The sequence below is a fragment of the Melozone crissalis genome, unplaced genomic scaffold (genome assembly GCF_028551555.1).
Source record: "Melozone crissalis strain CALT ecotype California unplaced genomic scaffold, PUWL_Pcris_2 ptg000107l_1, whole genome shotgun sequence".
NCBI classification, from domain to species: domain Eukaryota; kingdom Metazoa; phylum Chordata; class Aves; order Passeriformes; family Passerellidae; genus Melozone; species Melozone crissalis.
In genome coordinates, this window is record NW_026535884.1 from 1087598 (window position 1) to 1108933 (window position 21336).

Consider the following 21336-nt stretch of genomic DNA (forward strand, 5'->3'; position numbering starts at 1 on the left):
CCACAGACTCACTTGTTTTCTCTTGGGCACAGCACACACACTCACAAGACAACTGCTTGTTTGGAGAGCTCTAATTCTGACCTCCTCATAAAGATTCCCTCTTCCTTCTCTATGAAAATTCAGGTTTATCAGACACCTGGATTTATATTCTACTTCTGCAGTGCTTTGATGATTTCATCTCCCAACATCTTCACACTCTTGTGGGTTTGTTTTGGACAAAAACCATTAACCAGCCCCAGTGAAAACCAGAGGCAATAACAAAGCATCAAGCAACAAGTGTATCAGAGCTGAGAAGGGAGAGAAACTGCAAGAAGCAATTGTGCTTTCTATTTCTTTAAAAGCAAATGTCAGGTCAGCAAGGCTTTTCTAATGGTTCCTAATCAAGCAGAAATCCTGCAGCCACTTTGGATCAGCAAAAGAAGCCAAGATGGGATAGTTTGTGTCAGCTGGGTTTGTGCTAATGTCCTTTGTAAGAAGTGCAAGATTTCTTTTGTTTCCTTGGACATCAAGAAGCTTTCACAGTGTTTATGCAAGCAGCAGATACATGAGGCATTTAATCCTTTATTTTATCTTATTTCTGCCATTATAATCAGAAATTTTACAGGAAGATGCAAGAACCCACATTAGGCAATTACAGAGCAGCTGGCCTGAGGAGCAAAAACTGATCCAGAAGGATCTAGAAATAAGCCTGCAAACCTTCTGGAAAAGGCTGCACCTTTGCTGAAATGGTTTTATTTGGACAACAGTTCAAAATTCTGAACTGTTAAAAGATATAAAAGAGGAGGGGAAGTTGCCATCTCAGCCAGCTGAGACTCTACTAATACTCTGAATGTCTAAAAATTTAAGATTTACTCTAAAATCTACTGTTTATGTAACTACGGATATATTAATTAATCATAGATTTTCCTCTCAAAATCCTATTAATGAACTGGCCTCCCTAACACAGGAGTTAGATCACACTGCCTGTAAAAACAACCACCCTGTGTCAATTTTACACAGACTCTCACCATTACTTAATGTCCTTTCACTTGAATAAACAGAGGAATGAGTTTTACTTACACATTCTGCAGATTTCATTTCATCCCACCCTCAGATATCCCATTTCTAAAAGAACAGCAGTGGATTTTACAACATTAATACTGCAGAGCACCCAGTATCCAGAGAAAGGGGATTAGATACTTAACTAATTAATTTGCTAAAATGCTGCCTAAATTAAGGAATAATGCAATCATAGAGTTACCACCTACAACTTTTGGGGTTGTAGTAGGACTTGTAGCAGCCAGGACTACCTTCTAGGGAGTTAAATTAAAATATCTATAGTTACATAAACAGTAGATTTTAGAGTAAATCTTAAACTTTTAGATGTTCAGAGTATAATCCAGTCTCAGCTGGCTGAGATGGCAACTTCCCCTCCTCTTTTATATCTTTTAACAGTTCAGAATTTTAGTACAGCACCTTCCTTGAACTTCTATAAACTCACCCATTTTGAACAGCCCTTTCACATTCTGGATCTCTAATGCTCTCATTTTATTGAAATGCCAGAACTAGTCACCAAGAGGGCTCCAATCCAACAGGCAATAATTGCTGGAAATTCTTCTCATTTCCTAGCCCTCTCCTACACCCCTTCAAGACAGAACTGAGGGAAGTCTTTCCTGCTCTCCCCAACCTTTCCTGGCTGAAACCTGTTCCAATTTCACCCTGTAAATACCTGATATGAACAGATGAACTGGGAGGGGCCAGCAAGCTCTTCATAGTTTCAGGGGGGTGGAGGTAAACAGAAAAATAGTATATAAGATGCTTAGAGACAGACTTGCAAAGTGCATAGACTCTGACAGGAGGTGTCTGAAAAAAAAGAAGCCACTTCCTCAGGCTCCACCTTCAGAGCCTCTCTTCATTGGAAGCAACGAAGGTACCAGGCTGCTGCAGGAAATTTTACACCTACCCCAGCTGCATTCAGCCTCCTGCAGTCAGCTGGGAGGTTTCTGTTGCTGTAAGCAAAATGCCAGCAAGACCCAGGGCTCAGCTGGCATGGCTCTGCATTGTCACAGTGTCTGTGGTGATCTACCCAGCCCTGCTGCACAAAGCTCCCAAGAGGAGGATGAGCAACGGGAACGCACAGCTGAAGATGCCAGGCTGCTGCGAGGAGATCAAGGAGCTCAAGCTGCAGGTGGCCAACCTGAGCAGGATGCTGCAGGAGCTGAGCAAGAAGCAGGAAGGGGACTGGGTGAACGTGGTGATGCAGGTGATGGAGCTGGAAGGCAGCACCAAGCAGATGGAGTCGCGCCTCGTCGACGCCGAGAGCAAATACTCCCAAATGAACAACCAGATTGACATCATGCAGCTGCAGGCAGCTCAGATGGTCACACAGACATCAGCTGGTAAGGAGGGAGTCACCAAGCTCCCAGATACACCTCTCAATGCACAGTTAATGCCTGGTTCCTAGGGCTGGCATGTCCTGCTAATGTAGCAAGCATGCACGCTGGAAACTGCTGCTTAGGCAGGGACTCTGAGGAAAGTAGCTTGAATTTCTTCATCTGTATTTTTATATCCATGTCTGCTTTTAAGGAGTGCAAAAACTGAACAGATATTGCACTTCTACAGTGTGGAATTCAGTCTATATATTAATTTTCTGTTATATATTTCATTTTCTGAGCACTACACTAGAAATCCTAAAAGAAGGGGAGCTGGCTTGGTAAGGGAATGGCTCTGGCAGTAAAAATCTCTGAGCTCACAGCACTGACACGGGACTAGAAATTGTTAAAACAATTGGAAATGCTCTCCAGGAATTACTAAAGATTTGTATCTTTAGTATCTTTATGACTACCTCTGAACCAGAGTAAAAAAAAAGAGTTATCCATTATTTTTGAATGATAGTTCTTAAAAATTCAAGGCTGTAGATTGAATACAAACTGTGATATAGAATACAAACTGTGATTTATACCTAGCCAGACCACAGTTAAATTCTTCTAAATTCTCTTCCCTGAGGGAAAATGTCACTGCACACAGTGATTGCACAGGCCTGTACTCAATGTGGAATGCAGGTGCATTTTTAGGTCAGCTACCTGTAAAGGCACTTCTAGAAAAAAGCATCCTCTTTGCTGACTTTTCTCTTCAAATGAAATTCACTGCAAAGAGCTTAAATTGTCCCAGTCTCAACTGGGTTTGCCAACAGACTTCATTTTTTTTAACATTAAGGAAGAACTTCTAAATCTATTTACTTAATTCTTCCTCTAAAAGGAAGGAAATTCTTCCTCTAACCACCTGGTTAGTTTTGACACATCACTATTTACAGTAGGCCTTGAAAAAAAGTTATGCCATAACGAGGCTCTTTAAAGCTGAAGAAAAAACAGTTACAAGCAGCAGAAACTGGCCCAGAAGGAATTTAAGACAGATATTTCTCACCTCACCAGGTAAGAGACATTTTTAAAAGCATCCTCTTTGCTGACTTTTCTCTTCAAATGAAATTCACTGCAAAGAGCTTAAATTGTCTCAGTCTCAACTGGGTTTGCCAAAAGACTTAATTTAGATTTTTTTAACCTTAAGGAAGAACTTCTAAATCTATTTACTTAATTCTTCTTCTAAAATAGTTCTACCTGGTTAGTTTTGTCACATTACTATTTACAGTAGGCCTTAAAAAAAGTTACACCAAAACAAGGCTCTTTAAAGCTGAAGAAAAAACAGTTAAACACAGCAGAAACTGGCTCAGAAGGAATTTAGGACAGATGTTTCTCACCTCACCAGGTAAGAGACATTTCTGAAAGCTGTCAGACATTATAAAGCCTTGCTTCAGCTCATTTATCCCCCTCAGAATAGCTCTGCATTTTACCATCTTCAAGCCAGCTCCTGCACCAGGAGGAAAAGGCTTTCACAGACTGAGTGAGTGCAGTTAAAAAACACTTTCTCTGTCACAGATGCCAGTGCAGAAAGGGCTGAACAAATATTCCTCATCCTCAAACCTGGCCAACCTGCTCACAACTCAAAACAGGCTCCTCACAGCAGGCTTGGCCATTTATTGGATCAATCTTTATTACTGACTAAGGAGTTAGCAAATATACTTTCCAGCACAGACACACAGTGGCAATAAGAAAGCAGAGATGTCTTTTTGTACAGCAGAGGTAAAATAAATAAATAAATAAATAAATTAATAAAAATCACAAAATCCCAGTATTTCAACACCTTTTGCCAATGCATACACTCATAACAAAGCCATTTCAGGAAAACATTTATACTTGTGGAAAGCCTTCTTCATTTCTCCTTGAACTACAAACTAAAATTTGCAGAAAGCACCTTCACAGAAGAGGAATTCCTGCTGCTCATATTCTCATTTTCTGGTTCTGATTCAAGTAGATGCTGTTTATGACTGCTCATCACTTTACCAGAGGAACTACAGAATTTCTGGTGTTTACAAGTTACCTCCTGATGAATTTTTGGGAATTCCAGATCTGGAGGTAAGGCAATATTCAGTACACAACGTATATTACATATCTTTTAAAATATAATCAAGAAATTATTGATTTCAATAATTTCATTTCAGAGATGAAAAAAGCACACACTAAATTTTGGTACCCTGCACTTGCCATCAGCATCTTTATGTAAGCAAACTTAAAATGATGGGAAGAGTGTATTTATATTTAAGAGAGAAAATAGAAAAAGGGTTTATCTAATAATTTTTTGCCATATAAGTTTATTCAGGTTGTGAAATCTGTAACAATGTCTTGTGTTAAGAGAGCTGAACCTTCCTAAGGCTACTGACAAGTGCCCACTGCCTTTTTTTCTTGTTCCAGGTGTTCTGTGACATGGAGACAGATGGAGGAGGCTGGACTGTCATCCAGAGGCGTAAAGTTGGTTTGACATCGTTCAATAGGGACTGGAAACAATACAAGGAAGGATTTGGCAATATTAAGGGAGATTTTTGGCTGGGAAATGAAAATATCTACAGACTTTCAAGACGTCCCACTGTCCTGCGAGTAGAGCTGGAGGTAATGAATAAACTCTTAATTTCAGCAGCAAAAGGCTTTTTTATTTCCCAGTACCAGATACCATCTCCTGTCTTCTTAGGATGCCCAAAGAATTTGCATGCTTTAATTACAGGCAAGAGTTTGCATTGTGTTACCCTCAATTTCTTCAGTCTGCTCAAGGCTTGGATTTGACTTAGACTGGTTTATAGCTTCATTTTATATACTTTATAGTACTTTATATGCTAGTTCATAGTACAATATCTTTGAGGGATGGGATCTGTATAAACTGAAAGGTTTAATTGTTGAGTTTGTGAGGTCCCCAGGACGAGGAGGTGAGAGATGAGGAATCTGACCCCATGTTCTCAGAAGGTTGATTATATTATATTATATTATATTATATTATATTACATTATATTATATTACATTACATTACATTATATATTATAATATATTGTATATGAGATGTGATATGATATTATATATGAGATATGATATGATATATTATATATTATATTAGCTATACTAAAACTATACTAAAAAATAAAGATACAAACAGAAGGCTTAACAAGAATGATCATGAAAAACTCGTGACTGACTCAAAGTCCAACACAGCTGATGGTGATTGGTCATTAAGTAAGAGCAATTCACATGAAACCAATCAAACATGCACCTGTTGGTAAACAATGTCCAGCCACATTCCAAAGCAGCAGAACAGGGAGAAGCAAATGAGATTATATTGTTTTTTTCTCTGAGGCTTCTAAACTTCCCAGGAGAATAAATCCTGGTGAAGGGATTTTTCAGAAAATATGACAGTGACACTTAATATCTAAAAGTCACTTTATCAGAAAGGAAAAATATTACTTGAGGCAGCATGCTGACACAAGGATATTGAATGCAAGAGCTGCACATCAGGTTTCCTACAGATTGTACACCACCAGCACAGACAAAACTTGGCAGTTTTACCTTGTTTTCAAGTTTTATTGCAGTTTCTGCAGTCTGAGACATGTATATAATCATGGATGTTGGGTCTTTTTCATAACTGCTTTAACAGCACTGATTTCTTCTCCCCTGTTGTGGGCAGGACTGGGAAGGTAACACACACTACAATACCAGCAGTTCATCCTGAGCAATGAATTAAACAACTACAGCTCTTTGTGGGGAACTACACCAGAACTACACAATCTGTTTCCTACAGATTGTACAGTATCAGGCAGATAAAATTTGCAAGTTTCATGCTTTGCTCTGGGAAGTTCCTTTTCCTTAACAGAGCAGTTTCTGCAGTCTCAGACAGTAAAAATACATGTATATAACCATGGATGTTAGGAGTCTTTTTTGTAACTGCTCTAACAGCACTGATTTCTTCTCCCTGTTGTGGGCAGGACTGGGAAGGTAACACACACTACAATACCAGCAGTTCATCCTGAGCAATGAATTAAACAACTACAGGCTGTTTGTGGGGAACTACACTGGAACTACACAATCTGTTTCCTACAGATTGTACAGTACCAGGCAGATAAAACTTGGAAGTTTGATGCCTTGCTCTGGGAAGTTCCTTTTCCTTAACAGAGCAGTTTCTGCAGTCTCAGACAGTAAAAACACATGTATATAACCATGGATGTTGGGTCTTTTTCACAACTGCTCTAACAGGACTAATTGCTTCTCCCCTCCTGTATGCAGGACTGGGAAGGAAACACACGCTATGCCCAGTATGGGCACTTCACCTTGAGCAATGAAATCAACAGCTACAGGCTCTTTGTGGGCAACTACAGCGGCAACACCGGGCGGGACTCCCTGCGCTACCACAACAACACAGCCTTCAGCACGAAGGACAAGGACAACGACAAGTGTGTGGATGACTGTGCCCAGTTCCGGAAAGGTAAAGCACACAAAATGTCACTGGTGGGTTGGATGTGACACACACATGTGATTAGGTGTTGCTCTGGATCAAAACTCTCCATCAGAACTGACTCCTGTCCTTCACCATCGCCTTAAAGCTTCTCTGGCAGAGGGAAATCTGAGGAGCAGCCCCTGTTATGGGGGGGAAGCTCCATCCCAGCACCACCAGAGCTCCTGCAGGCCTGGACTTGCCTCCATGCACTCAGCTGCACCACACAGCTGGCCAAAAGTGTCTGTGGGGTGAAACACCACACACCCAGCCAGCCCAAAGTGTCTGTGGGGTGAAACACCACAGTGCCACTATCTGGTTCAGCACCAAGGGCCAGACAAACTCAGGCACACCCCATCTGGCTATATTGGTAATTATTCTAATAATTAGGGTCTAAGAAGAAAAAAGGTTTTTGTTTTGTGTGTCGTGGTTTGAAAAGGAAGTGAGTTTTTTTAAAGGCTGTAGTCAAACCTATAAGTGCTCAGATTTGCACCTGATGTAGTCACCATGACATCCAGCTTACATATTTTTAACAAAGCATGATCTTAAGTCATTAATTACATCACAATAACTTACTACATCCATTGTGCAAAGCAATTAACATCAATATAATTGGCAAAAGTTTTACAGAAATTTAATAAGGCATGTATACACATCTACTTATGCATATAGTCTGACTTATAAAAATTTTCATGTATCTTTTTTAATCTGTTTCCATGCTGACGGCCTTGCCTTCTTCCTTGCTATAGATACACTTGAAAATCATCAATTGTTATTTCTTCTATTAACTCAGCTCTGCTTACAAGCCAGCTGTCAAGCCTCTCCCTACTTCCCCCTTTTTGTGTTTGAGGAACAAACACAGCTGACAAGGATTTTTGCAAAAATCCAAGCAGACAAGGGAGACACAGGGCAATAATTACAATCACCAACAAAATTAACAATCCAGTCTCCAACAAGGCCTTAAGCCAGTGATGCCCCAGCTCTTGAAAAAACTATTCAGCCATTCCAATCCATCATCCACTTGTAAGTAATTGCCTTGTCCAGTTGTGCCTAAGAATGTTCTCTCTGCATCTCCCTTCCTGTCCTGAGAGAGCTGTTTGGGTCAGGAGTAGAGAGCCCAGCTCTCCCTCTTTTCCATGCAATTAGTAACATCTGAATGGCAAATCAAGGGAGAGGTGAACCATTCTGGACAATACACTTGTGTGGGAAACCTGGCAGTTAAAGCTGATTTACAGAGCCAGCCTGTCACCATCATGTTTTCTGAAAAATCCCTTCACCAGGATTTCTTCTCCTGGGAAGCTCAGAAGCCTCAGAGAAAAATGGAAACAGTATTATCTGATCTGCTTCTCCTGTGTTGTATTGCTTTGGAATGTGGTTTGGAGATTTTTTATCCAACTGGTCATTGTTTGATTGGTTTCATGTGAATTGTTCCAACTTAATGACCAATCATAGTGCACCTGTGTCAAGGCTCTGGAGAGTGGCAAATTTTTAATTAGTATCTTGTTAAGCCTTCTGTAAGTATTCTTTAGTATAGCTTTCTTTAATATAATATAATACATAAAATAATAAATTAGCCTTCTAAGAATGTGGAGTCAGATTGATAATTTCCTTCCTGCCACAGAGGACCCAGAAAATACCACAGCAGACTGTGTATTACAGACATCAGAACTCTTAAAATAACTGAGTGCTCTCCCCTACACACATTTACCCAGTCCATTATAATATCTGCCAGACTATCTCACATGCTGATAAAATACGGTGATACAGAAGTTATTCCTTAGTATCTATCAGGTTCTTATTATTTCTTATATTTTTTTAAGTTTTCAAATCCTAATATTAGGCACCTGTAATTCTTCTCCTGTATTCACCTCCACATTCACTTGACTTGTGATCTTTATTACAACCCTATTATTGTGATCTTTATTACAACCCTAATACAAGCCTCTAATTTCAGAGGTTGTTCTTTTAATTTAATTTAGTATCTTTGAGTTCTGACAAAGATAATTATCTTCATTACATCTTGCTCTTTAATTTCCCCATTGTGTCCCACACAAGATGAAAATAAAACTGTTGATCTCAGTCTCAGTAAATACTCAGAGAGTGCAGGAACTTTTAAAACACCTTAAGATGCTCTACAGTGAATTACCCAGATTCATTTCCTATGCTAATTCACCGAGTCAGAAACACACCAAGGAAATATTCTAAGAGGAGTGAGCAAATAAATTAAAAGCTAGTGGACTAATTGGACTACAGAGCTGTAATGCCTTTAAGTTCCTAAATATCTATGTTAAGTTTTAAATTTATCTGCAACCTCAACTATCAGAGCCACAGGCTCCAGGGATTAAATGCTGCACTCTGCTCACTGTCCTCCGGAATAAGTAGTAATCATTAATATAAATAATGATATAAATATAATTAATATAAATTAATGTCAGGAATCTCTTCTCTGTCCTGACAAGGTGGATATTGGTACAACTGCTGCACAGATTCCAACCTGAATGGGGTCTACTACCGCAGAGGAGAGCACACCAAGAACATGGATGGCATCACCTGGTACGGGTGGCACGGCTCCACCTATTCCCTCAAGAGAGTGGAGATGAAGATCAGGCCAGAGGATTTCAAACCATAGAAGAAATCAGTGTTTGATTGATTTCTACAGCTCCATGACTTCACCATGCAAAAGGTGGGCAACAAACAGCCAAATAATGTTTTATTTCATTCAATACGTGCAACAGCTATATACTGGTGATGTACACAAACACTGTGACACCAGTCACAGCCACCAGTACTATCAGGACTCAGGCTTGTTTCCTCCTCTTCAGGCTCTTTCCAAAGGGAAAAATATTGTGTTAGAGTAGCTTAGAACTGAATGCACTTATAGCACCTTCAGAAAAGCCATGGGTGTGTTTTCACTAGCAGTGTGATTGCTGGGTTGCCTTAGTACTATTAACCAGATAGGCAGGGACTGAAAAGCAAAAGCCTCCTGGCTTCCTTTCCTTCAGTGTCTGGAGCAAGCACTGCTAAGCAACTTCCTTCAAGAAGTACTCAAACCTCAAGAGCTATAGACTCATTTCAAGCCAGAGGAATCAATCAGAAGTGCCCCTGATGCACTTTTCTTTAGTAAGTGGCTTACTTTCCTACAAAAGAACAAACAAAGTTCAAAAATGTTGTGTTAATTTGCATTGTCCAGATTCTCCCCTGACCTTTTACTGCCACCTCCTGCTGCTGCCTCAAATAATCCCCACTGAAGGCTGCCCTGAAAAACAGTAACACTGGAGGAGGATTTGTTCCATGGGGCTTCCAATGTTTATTTCTATCCACACAGATCACCTAAATGCTGATAAACTAGAAAAACAACTTCCTGGGCTGTTCCCAACCTGTGTTCAGGTTAGAATACAAACTTGCTGCACGTCAGTAAGGCTGAGAGTGAGCAGCAGCTTAGCAAGCCAAAAAACTCAACTCCAACACTTAAAACCACTGTATCCATGAGCAGAACACCAGTACACACCAGAGAATCAATCCCTAAGTGCCAAAAGTTATTTCACTGCAAGGGAATGTTTGCTAGCACAGCAGATTGAGGAGTATCAAAATCTATTCCAACTTCCCAGGTGGAAGTTACCTAGAGATAATCTGTCAAAAATAGTAAATTTCTCCCTCATATAACACAGTGTTAAAGATAACAGTTAAAAAAGAATGAGACTCCTCCTATAGCCCTACCATTGCTTGAATGTGTTGGAAAATTATCATTATAATTAAGATATCTATTTTTATTCACCTTGAAGAGAGTTTGAATCTAGATTAGGTTGTTCAGTCCTGTGTGAAATGGAAGAGAAAGATGTCTTGGGAATTTACATATGTTTGAATATTCATAATGCAATTTTCAACTGTGTGGAACTATAATTGGAACTATTTTAACTGTGGTCTATAATGGATTTTTAAAGGTTTCTAAAACTTTTCCATTTCTAATAAATTGTTTCATTTTTAAGTGTGCTTTTATGTCAATTCTTTGCTCCTCAACTTGCTTTTTGATACACAAAAAACAACTCCATAAGCAACTGAGACCAAGAAAAAAAATACACAGAATTCTGTTTTTTTCTCAATAACATAAGGCAGAATGAAGGGTGAAAAAAATAATAGAGGAGGCAAAATTGGAAAACTCAATTCCAATGAAGTAGGAGGGTTGAAAAAATTCACTGCATAAAGACAAAGTTAAGTTTTTGCTCAACCAAAATCAATTTGTTCATCTCAAATAGCTGAGCTAACATTTCTGTGATATGGAATAGAGATTCACATTTTAAACCATGTAGCTTAGCAAGAAATCCTGTGCAGGTTCTTTCAGGCCAACTTCTGTGTCACTGAACAAGCTCAGAAACAACACATAATTTATCATATCTTCTATTTGACTTAAGAGCAATGAGCCCTATCTAAGCTAAATCAGCAGAATGTGATGAGAAATTTTAATTAAGAACTTCAACTTTTCTGACTCACTTATATGCAGGTATAGAAATCTGTCTCATTTAACCTGCAGCCATTTCATGACATTCCACAGTGCACTGGAAGGGTGAGAGAGGGGAATCAGAACTTTTTCCTGTGAAACATCCCTGGGCTTCTATCATAGTTTTAACCACACAGTAGAAGGACAGAACTCAGCAGCTAAAATTGAACATTTTCAAGTAGTTTAACAACATCTTGTGGCAGAGTGAAATCCTAAGAACTGCCTAGATTAATCCTGGTGATATCTTAAATTGTAGCTACTACAAGAGCAGAAATCTCACCAGTTGTGGTCCTACCTGATAAGAGACTCCAGAATGGCTGGGGTGGGACCCTTTTGAAATTCCAGCTCTTTGTAGTGAAGGGCTTTGGCATAAGCTCGACATTTGGCAGCTCTTTCCCCCAGAAGGACAATGCCATTGTCATCTCTCAGAGGCAGGGGGCCCTGGGAAGGACACACACATCAGAAACAGGATGAGTATTACATGGTCATGAATTCCACACAGAATAAGCACCAAAATAGCAATAGAAGGGGCTTCCCAACAGCATCTCTACCTTGTCACTGTGCTCCATGAATTCTGCCAAGTTCAGTAGGGTCTGAGTGACTTCTGCAATGTCCTGAGAAGTCAAGGCCAGCTCAATGCTTCGGATCAGCTCATCCTGCTGGTCCTCGTTCAGTTCAGACCAGCAAGAAACAAAGGCAGCATTGAAGAGGTCTCTGGGGAGGAACACAAAACACAGAGTGAGGTGGGGATTCATGAGAAAAAGTGTTTGACAGTGAGCTCACCTTCTTACCCAGAGAAAGAGAGCTAAAAAATACACTTACATGCCTGCCTGCAATAAACAGTGACTAGCTTTGATAAAACTAACTTCATTTAAAAAATATAGAATAGGCTGGTATACTACAATAATAGAAATATTGTGCTATTATTTGCTATCAAAGTTTCTCCAAACATGCTGATTGTAAAAAACCACTGCAATTCATTCCACTCAGATGGATTTTTATTCCCCACAGTAAATACTAAACACAAATATTTCATAGTCTGCTGTTTTTCCAGCTTCCCTTATGTGCATTACCTTCTTTCTGGACCAACATGCAGAATTTCAATGAAAGATTTTGTGCACATCATGGAGCAGCCAACTAGGAAGGGTGGAAATGAAATCAAGCTGTTGGCTCTTTGATTTATGCCAAAGCAGGAACTGTCTCTATTTATGAAACCTAAGAGCTTCTAAATAATTTTCTTTTTTCCTTATAATATCCGGCTTCCATCTGCCATTTCAAGTGAGATAAAAACCCAGAAATTCTGTACCGAGCCATGGGATTATAGGCCTGAGCCAGGGCCCAGCATGAGCGCAGGGATGGTGAGGAAGAATCCTTCAGCAGCTCCAAACTCAGCCTCCTCAACCATTCCAACCAGTCATCCTTGGAAACTCTTCTTGCTGCTCCCCAGGCCTGCAGTACAAAGGAAGATAATTCACCAAACAAAGCATTAATTATCCAAGAGCCCAGGAAATCCATCAGCAGGCAGCATTACTTCCTTACAGCTCCAAACCACATGCTGAGAATTCCTTTTCAATTTCCTGAAATCCATTACCTTTACCAGATAATCTGCAGTACTTAAGTCTCATGACTAAGAAATCTTCCCTAAATGTATTCCTGCCATGACATGGCAAGTATTTAACATGAACAATCCTTTCTCTGCAAAAATACACGTTGAGCTGAAGGCGCTGTTGAAACATCAGCTTAGAATACTTAATGCATCTAGAATTACATTTTTCAGTCCAGCATTTTCAAACCAATCCATCCCATTACTGAACTGTGTGCTGCATGCATGTACTGTTCAAACTAGCCAGTGCTTAGCTATTAAGTTCTGCCTTCAAGAAAATGTAGAACTAGGATGTAAGAGGAGCAAAGGCAAAAATACAAAAAATGGTAGAGGCTCTGAAAAAGATGTCTCTATTGGCAAGAGATTATTCATTGTGATCTACAAAGTCTTGCTCATACTTAAGCAAGTGTAAAGGTTACTTCACAGCCATTCACTCCTATCTTAAAAGCTGCTCTGCACCTTCTAATTCTAAAGAGTCTCAGACACTACTTTGACTTCAGTTTTGTACAGAAGAGAAAAGCAACATAAAAGCAACATAAATAAATTCAGATGCATCAGACAAAACTCCTTCAGCGTGACACATCAGCTCCCTTCAGCAGCAAATTCCCACTATGAAGGCTCTGGTCTTACCTTCTGCAGGTTGATGGTGCTCACATGTAATTTCTTCATGGGACCCGTTTCCACAGGACCAGTGGCTGAAGTTTCTCCCTGGTTGCTTCTCAACATTCGATGCTGATAAATCAGGGGATCCTCCTCTTCATCAGCAAGAGTGTAACCCTACAAGAATTGGTTTACAGTGAAGATCACACCCACACATACAGAAGCAATTCTTGACAAGCCAAAAAAAAAAAAAAGAGCAAAATCTTGCAGCAAAATCTGTGAAGCAAATAACCATGTTTTGTTATAAAGCCAGAGAACTCTAAATGATGTATCTTTGCTCTTCAAGGTAACTGTCAAGAACTCTTAGCTCCAAGTATAAAAAGCCAAAATAATGTACATTGAAACAAGCACTATTGCCTATTTGATTGTAAACCAGTTGTAAATTGTAAACCAGTTACTAAATTTTTAAAATGTAAGACATTCCACAGAAAATACTGAGATAAGGTCTCCTCAAGTCCTGAAACTATGGGAAAAATAGGATAAATCCACATTTAAGAAAAGAATAGTAATGACACCTAGATTTCTAGGGAAGTCTAAGGAAATATTTCATATCAGTAGACAAAAAATTTCCCATTGCAACCTCAAAGTTGCATTAAAAAGCTGCACTTAAAACAGAAACAGAGCAACAACCACTCCTCATTTTATGAGCAAATCCAAGTGAAGGTTCCAGCTACATTTGTTTCAACATGACAATATCCCAAAAGTGCAAACAACTGTACACCTGTCAGCTTACCTTTACAATTCTGCAGATGAGCACATCATAGCGTTGATGGTTAATTCTGTGTCGCACCAGGACTTTGTTCACCATGGGGATAAAAATTTGGTACTGTAAAAGGGAACGCATCACAAACTTGTTACTCAGTGGCACCAAGAGATGTAAAATTCCACCTCATTGTTTCATTGATGAGAAACCAATTCTGACAGTTTGATTTTAGTAGCTCTCAATTTCAGAAACAACTAGGAGAAGAAAAATCAGTTCTCTTGGAAATCCATGAGTACATTACAAAATTTCAAATTTAAGGCCTTGATCTCTGGGACAGTTACACTTTCTGTGAGCTTTCAAGCCAAAGAATAATATTACCTTCTTTCCCAGCTGGAACACCAGAGAGGAGAGGGTGTCCATGGCAGTTGTTCTTAGCTCAGGGCTCTGATCTAGTGTTCGTACGATGGGGTGAATAATCCGCGACGCGTAATCCGTGAAATCCAGGGACTCTGTCAAGCGGTCCACTGTTTCTAGAGCAGCTCTTAAGTCAGAGCAAAAAGAAGGAAGAACTTATCTCTCAGAGTGTTAAGAAAGAGATAAGAAAAATTATTAAAGTGCTCAGTCCTCCTAGGTTTAATAACAATATGAAAAGCAGGCCACAGAACTCTGTTAAAGCAGCTCGTACTTGCAGGACAGTGTGCAAGTGACTAAAATAGTGGCAGGTGAGAATCAGAAAATTTAAAAAACCCCAAAGAAACAACAACAACAAAGAAACCCAAACCAACCAACCAACCAACCAAAAACAACCAAAACCCACCAACAAACCCAAAAAATTAGTAACACTGCTGTAATGTCCAAACAAAAATAACCTTCCACAGGTTTAACACAGAAAAGCTGAGGAAGGGACTAAGTGGTATTTAATTGTAAATGTTCAGCCACTGCAGAATTTGGATATCACAGGTAAAACTACAAAGGGAGAGACTGCAAAGCCACCAGCACTTACTTGCGAGCCACCACAGGGACATCTGGGGCATCAAACAGCTTTACAATGGGAGGTAGTAACAAATGAAGGTAATCATCCAGGTTAGCTCCAAAGAGCTGGATTGCATTAAGGAGCTGGAGAGAAAAATCACAGAAGACTAGAATGTCAAAGGGTTTGAATGGATCTTAAAGATCATCTAGTCACAACCCCCCTGCCATGGGCAGAGACACCTTCTACTAGAGCAGGTTGCTCAAGGCCATTTCCAACCTGACTCTGAACCCTGCCAGTGTTGAGGCATCCACAACTTCCACACACAGCCTGTTCCAGTGTCTCATCACCCATGCAGTAAAGAATGTCTTAATGTGCAACCTAAATTTCCCCTCTTCCAGTTTGTACCTGTTACTCCTTTTCCTGTCACTACAGCTCCTGACAAAGTCTCTCTCTCTGGCTGCCCTACAGCTCCTTTCATATCTCCATACAACCTTTTCCTCTCCAGGCTGAAGAGCCCCAGCTTTTCCAGCCTGTCTTCATCGTGGAGATGCTCCACTCCTCTTATCAACTTTGTGGCTTCCTCTGGACCTGCTCCAACAGTTTCATGTCCTTCCTATGTTGAGGACACCACAACTGTACATAATGCTCCAAGTGGGGCCTCACAAGAGTAGAACAGAGGGGGAGAATCAAATCCTTCAACCAAAAGGACCCAGTGGATGAGATCCATTTGAAACAAGTCATTATCTGTCACCACATTTCTCTTCACAGAAAAAAGAAAGGCACAATTCTTCCCAAGAATTATTTCTGGGTTTCACATTCTCTGAAGCTCAGAGAAAGGAAAATCAATTCTTATCATTTGCTCTGCCTGTGTTTGTGCAAAAGTAGAATACAATAAGGAGACTGTGATAGTGAAGTGATAGTGTTTTGTTTCCTTGGCCAGGTGTGTGTGTTTGTCAGGACTGTTGGCTGATAGTCACAAAATTCTGTACGGTTGTGTGCAGAGTTAAGTGCTTAGCAAATTCAGTTTAGATAGAATAGAATAGAATAGAATAGAATAGAATAGAACAGAATAGAATAGAATACATAATATAATAGCTGAGCATGGCAGGCTGGTGTCACAGACATCTTTTTATGAAAAATCCTTCCCTTAGGATTTTTCCTCCTGAGAAGCTGGGAGGCCTCAGGAACAAAATGTAAACATTGATTATCTGCTGCTGTGGAATGCAACAGGTGCATCTGTGTTTGGTCTCATGTGGTTGTTTCTAATTAATGGCCAATCACAGTCAGCTGGCTCAGACTCTCTGTCCGAGCCACAAACCTTTGTTATCATTCCTTCTTTTTCTATTCTTAGCCAGCCTTCTGATGAAATCCTTTCTCCTATTCTTTTAGTATAGTTTTAATATAATATATACCATAAAATAATAAATCAAGCCTTCTGAAACATGGAGTCAGATCCTTCTCTTCCCTCATCCTCAGACCCCTGTGAACAGTCACAGGCTGGGAACACCTGCCTGGGCAGTGCCAGAGCACAGCAGCCCCTGCAGCCCCACTCACCTTCACAGACACAATGCGACCCTGACTGTTGTCATGCATGAAGACCCGTAACATGTGAGGGATGAGCTGAGGCAGGTAAAGCTTGAATTCACCTCCTAGAGCTACCACAATCTGCTCAATAAGTAGGATAATTGTGCTCTGTATGGAGTTGTTCATAACCCAGAAGTCCTACAGAAGAAAGAAAAAAAAAGGGAAAAAAAATTTCAGCAGTTCTTCAGCTGAGCTGAAGAATTCCAATTTCCTGAATTCCAATTACAGGAAAAGCAAGCTGTAGGAGACAGTCTGTAGATAAATTCAAGATTGCAAGGAAGGACTATACTTCCTGTTTTTAAAACACTCTGCACTTCCAGTACATTTATAGTGGTTGAAAACAACCTCTGGAAAACTGATTTTTTCCTAATCCTTCTACAAGTTTGCAAACATTTAGTGAAAATTATGTGAAATGACACCTATTTATGAACTCCAGATATCTCCTGCTAAAACTGTTTCTGCAAGTAGTAAATGCACAAAATCCAAGTGCTGAAAAGAACTCGGCCACTATCAGAACTTGAAGCTACACTTACTTCACTTCCCACCAATAATGTATATTGTAACTTCAAATAAATGGTATTTCGAAATACAATTATTACTTCAAATATATGCAACTCTGCACTTCATATGAACTTCTGAAGTAGCTGATACTTTTGATAAGTTATTTGAAAAAGACTGAGCACCTTTCTGTGACAGGAAAGCACTGGCATAAAGATTGCACTCACTCTCATCAGGGTGACAATTTCATCCATGTAGGGCCGAATGTGACTTCTCACAAAGGACACCAACATTCCCAGCTGCTGGAACAGGAACTGGAAGGAAGAAATGTGTAATAATCAGTGCAGCTTATCCAAATATCAGAGTCACTGGGTGAAGAGTTTCACAGGCAATTGCAAGCTCATTTATCAACAAATAGCATGCACAGCTCCCACCTGCTCAAAATCTGGGGCTAAATTCTTGGCAGCTCAGCTTCAGCTCAGCAGTTTGGGTTTCGTGGGTTTTTATAGGTTTTGGGTTAATTTTTATTGTTGTTGGTTTTTAAGAGGGCAGTGGGGAAGAAAAGTGATTTTTTGGGTTTATTGGTTGGATTTCTCCCCAGCTTGCTTAAAAAAAAAAAATTGCAAGCTCAAAGCCACAGACCCTCCAGTACACAAACAGGGGTTTATAAAGTCCCAGCAAATCTACAGTGTCAGAACAGACTTGCAAGCACAGACAGAATCACAGTGTATTGTAATTTATGTTTGAAGGCTGCTTCCAAAAATTTAGCCCCTAATCTTTTCCCCCTGCCTGAAAACCAAACTCACACACATTTTGAGATACTCCTTCTGTAATTTTTCCCATCCCCCACAAGATGTACTGGTGAAAAGTTACTGGGGAACTCAGTTAGGTCCTTGCCAGAAAACCTGCATTTTTTAAAAAGATGGTTGATTACACTATTCATTCTTCACCATCAAGAAGAATTTTGACTTAGACAATTTTATTTGGATACACTATGGCAGTTTTGCAATTTCTTCCACCACAATACAATTTTAAACACCCAATTGTGACAATGAATTTACTCTTTAAATTGGTATGAAATCACGTGGGCTAAATTGTCCATGTAATATTGATGTAGTCTATTTTGTCTCTACAAAAACCATGAAAATGTAAGTTATTGTCTACTAAATTTCATTTCCTCATGCAGTTTTTGAAGAATACAGTCACAAAATATAACATGGAGCTCATAAAAAGAGATAACACTTTTGTGAGAACTAAATAAGAAATAATATCAGCTTCTTTAGTGAGAACAGTACACATACATTTACCAAAGATGAATTTTGAGCTCCTGTACTGTGCCTAATTTTTGGTGTAGTGAGAGGATGCTTACATACAGGACAAGGCCCTTCCTCTTTTGGGCTTTATGTCACGCTTACCCACCTCAGCTCTTCTCCCCAGTACACTTTCACCATCTTCTTTTACCTGAAAATTTTTAAACAGAGTGTGCACAAGTGCATAGCTTTCAAGCAAGTTAGTTCAGTCAGGTCTAGAACCTCAGACAACCCAGACATGAGATGTTTTCCTTACAATCTGAGTAGTAGTTCAGGCTGGGAGAAAACAGCAGTTCTATAGCAGAGCTGGGATTCTGCTAAGGAAGCACCTATAAAACACAGCAGCAATAACAAGTGCAAACTGCTCTTCACACCCCAGAGCTTTTGGCTGCCTGAAGAAGAGCCTTGGCAAACAGCAGCCATCTCTGTTTAGGTGAACCTTAAGCCCATCATCATCTTCACACAATTCTCATTTCCTTCTATAACTGTAAGTTAAGTGGGAAGGAAGAGAAAGCACTGCTATGGAAGCACCACCCATGTTGCTTTAAATATTAGCAGGCTGTATCAAATTGATTTTTCCTTCACAGAGATGAGCCAAAGTAAATGACTGCACCAGAAATTTGAAGAATCTACCCCTATTATTTAATAATACTGTTTGCCACAGAGTATTAACACAGATCAGTGGAAGATCTGGAAGCTGCACAGATGTTTTTCTGAACAAGAACAGCTTGGTGAAAACACAGAATCAAACACTGGCCTTCCAAGGATTATGCTCAGAAGCAGCCGTCTCAACAAAAAGCAGAGAAATTGTTTGCACTGGGCATTCCAGTAATTGCTCACAAAAGGGGAAAAGCAAAGCTGAACCTCACTTCTGCAGTGTGCTTGGCATCAACACACAGCACAGCAATGCCCAAAGCCAGCCAGAGTCTCTCGAAGGAAATGGATTTTTATTTTCACAGAGTGGAGCAGGCAGGGGTGGTCCCTGGCACACTCACCTCTCGGATGGCACCGTCACACACCCGGATCACGTTCAGGAATGTTGGCATGACCTGGGGCAGGAACTGCACACACTTCAGTCCAAGAGATTTGAAAATAAAGGTGATGGCCTGGACTACCATGGTGTGGTGCTGGGACAAGGATTGGTCTCGGAAAATTCTCATCAGTGCCACCATAGAGACAGCTGGGTAGAACTCATCCAGAGGGAGGTTGCCCATGTTCACCAACATCTCACTGGTGCTGTAGTCAGCTAGGAGAAAGAAGGCAGTGTCATGAGCTAGGCCTTAAAATATCTTGAATATGGGTTCAGGAACACCCAGGTGTAAGTTGAAAACATGTACACTAACAATTCTTTAAGAAGAAGAGACAAACTGGTAACAAAACAGTCAAGATCTGTTTGTAAATGATAAAGCTGTCTATCTGAAAGAAATTGAGATGCTTACAAGAATCCTGGCTGGATTTGGACTCTGAGAGGCTAACAGCTGAAGCATCTCGTGATTGATCGATCATGCCAATGTTCACTTTGTGTTTGTAAGGGTCCAAAGCACCCAGCAGCCCTAAAACACGAATAGCCTGAAAAGACACAAAGAAAATCCACCAGAATTTAATCACTAAAGCCAAAGACAACACTCAAACCCCCATATTTAAAATGATCCTGATGGTTTAAGAGGCAAGATCTGGAATGAAAGTGACTGCCTGGAAAAAACAGTGCTTTCCATCCAGCTTCTGGAAGCCATTTCATTAACTTAATACATGCACTCTCTTATTTCTGCTTATTGCATTTTGCTCAGTCACAACAACATTCTCTCTCTCCCTGCCTCAAATCTATGCAAGCACATTTATTTGGCACCTCTCTCTTCCCAAACAGCTTTGCTAAGTTAGTGTGGTATGTGCTAAGTGGTTCATTTTCATACCTCTCTGCGGGTGCCCTGGTTCTGCTCAGTCTTCAGGAAGTTCAGGAGCACCTCCAGCAAAGTTGGGTATTTCCTGTATGGTTCCACCACATAACCAGTGCTGGCCACAAGCTGCCCCAGTGTCCAAAGAGCCACCTGCAAAGATGAAGCCCAAAGAAGATTTGTTTTGAGCAGGGAATTTATTATGTCTTCTAATACATCAGTCATTCAACTTCTGTAAAGTTTCTTTGAGCATTTAAGGATCACACTGCAAATCACAGTCTATGTTGGAAAGCCTCTATAAAGAACATTTTTCTATAAGCAATAGTAAAGAAAGTAACAATCAACAATATCTCAGGCTGTCACAATTGCTCTCACTCAAAGGTACAATTCAAATAAACATTCAATTCAGTGAGTCCAAGCCTTCCAATAAAAACAGCTTTCTTTTCCTTCTTGTTTTTCCTCTGAACTATGTCACAACAGGGACTGTAAACCCTCACCTGTGTACCATGACTATAACTCCACTAGAGACTTGAGTGATTTAAATTACATTTTAGCAGCTATGATGGATGTGTGGATATTTTGCTACAGCTGTGGTCACATTTATGGTCAAGTTTAGCACAGTTGTAAACACTTACTTGTCTTTTAGCCAGCAGGGAGGAGTCCTGTAGCATATCCATAATTATAATGAAGAGCTCATCCACCCACTTCCTCATCTCCAGCCCACTGACCTATTGAAAGACAGAAATTCATCCTTCATCTAGCATTCCCAAAACCT

General features: G+C 40.0%; 2 protein-coding genes across 3 annotated transcripts in view; one reads left to right on the plus strand and one right to left on the minus strand.

Moving 5' to 3' along the window:
• The window catches only part of MTOR (mechanistic target of rapamycin kinase), a 72659-nt gene that overhangs the window by 39953 nt on the left and 11370 nt on the right, over positions 1 to 21336 (minus strand). Inside the window, exons 16-29 of one of the 2 annotated variants that reach the window (XM_054291902.1) lie at positions 21197 to 21289; positions 20580 to 20714; positions 20109 to 20238; positions 19665 to 19915; positions 18779 to 18820; positions 17587 to 17673; positions 16832 to 16999; positions 15308 to 15420; positions 14683 to 14845; positions 14335 to 14427; positions 13572 to 13718; positions 12645 to 12787; positions 11890 to 12052; positions 11634 to 11779 (exon numbers count right to left, since the gene is read on the minus strand). In XM_054291902.1, coding sequence (XP_054147877.1) covers positions 11634 to 11779; positions 11890 to 12052; positions 12645 to 12787; positions 13572 to 13718; positions 14335 to 14427; positions 14683 to 14845; positions 15308 to 15420; positions 16832 to 16999; positions 17587 to 17673; positions 18779 to 18820; positions 19665 to 19915; positions 20109 to 20238; positions 20580 to 20714; positions 21197 to 21289 — 1874 coding nt within the window. The remainder of the gene's footprint in view (positions 1 to 11633; positions 11780 to 11889; positions 12053 to 12644; positions 12788 to 13571; positions 13719 to 14334; positions 14428 to 14682; positions 14846 to 15307; positions 15421 to 16831; positions 17000 to 17586; positions 17674 to 18778; positions 18821 to 19664; positions 19916 to 20108; positions 20239 to 20579; positions 20715 to 21196; positions 21290 to 21336) is intronic. The other variant, XM_054291903.1, reaches the window with a different exon arrangement.
• Positions 2000 to 9472, plus strand: ANGPTL7 (angiopoietin like 7). Its single transcript, XM_054291904.1, has 5 exons — positions 2000 to 2378; positions 4348 to 4448; positions 4785 to 4979; positions 6636 to 6834; positions 9303 to 9472. The coding sequence occupies exons 1-5, from the start codon at positions 2000 to 2002 to the stop codon at positions 9470 to 9472; spliced, it is 1044 nt and encodes a 347-aa protein (XP_054147879.1).

What these genes read in the sequence shown, in the direction of transcription:
- ANGPTL7 (XM_054291904.1), top strand. Translation starts at nt 2,000, where the DNA reads ATGCCAGCAAGACCCAGGGCTCAGCTGGCATGGCTCTGCATTGTCACA. An exon ending in TGGGAATTCCAGATCTGGAG is followed by an intron (nt 4,449 to 4,784) that starts GTAAGGCAATAT and finishes TTCTTGTTCCAG; the next exon opens with GTGTTCTGTGACATGGAGAC. An exon ending in TCCTGCGAGTAGAGCTGGAG is followed by an intron (nt 4,980 to 6,635) that starts GTAATGAATAAA and finishes TCCTGTATGCAG; the next exon opens with GACTGGGAAGGAAACACACG.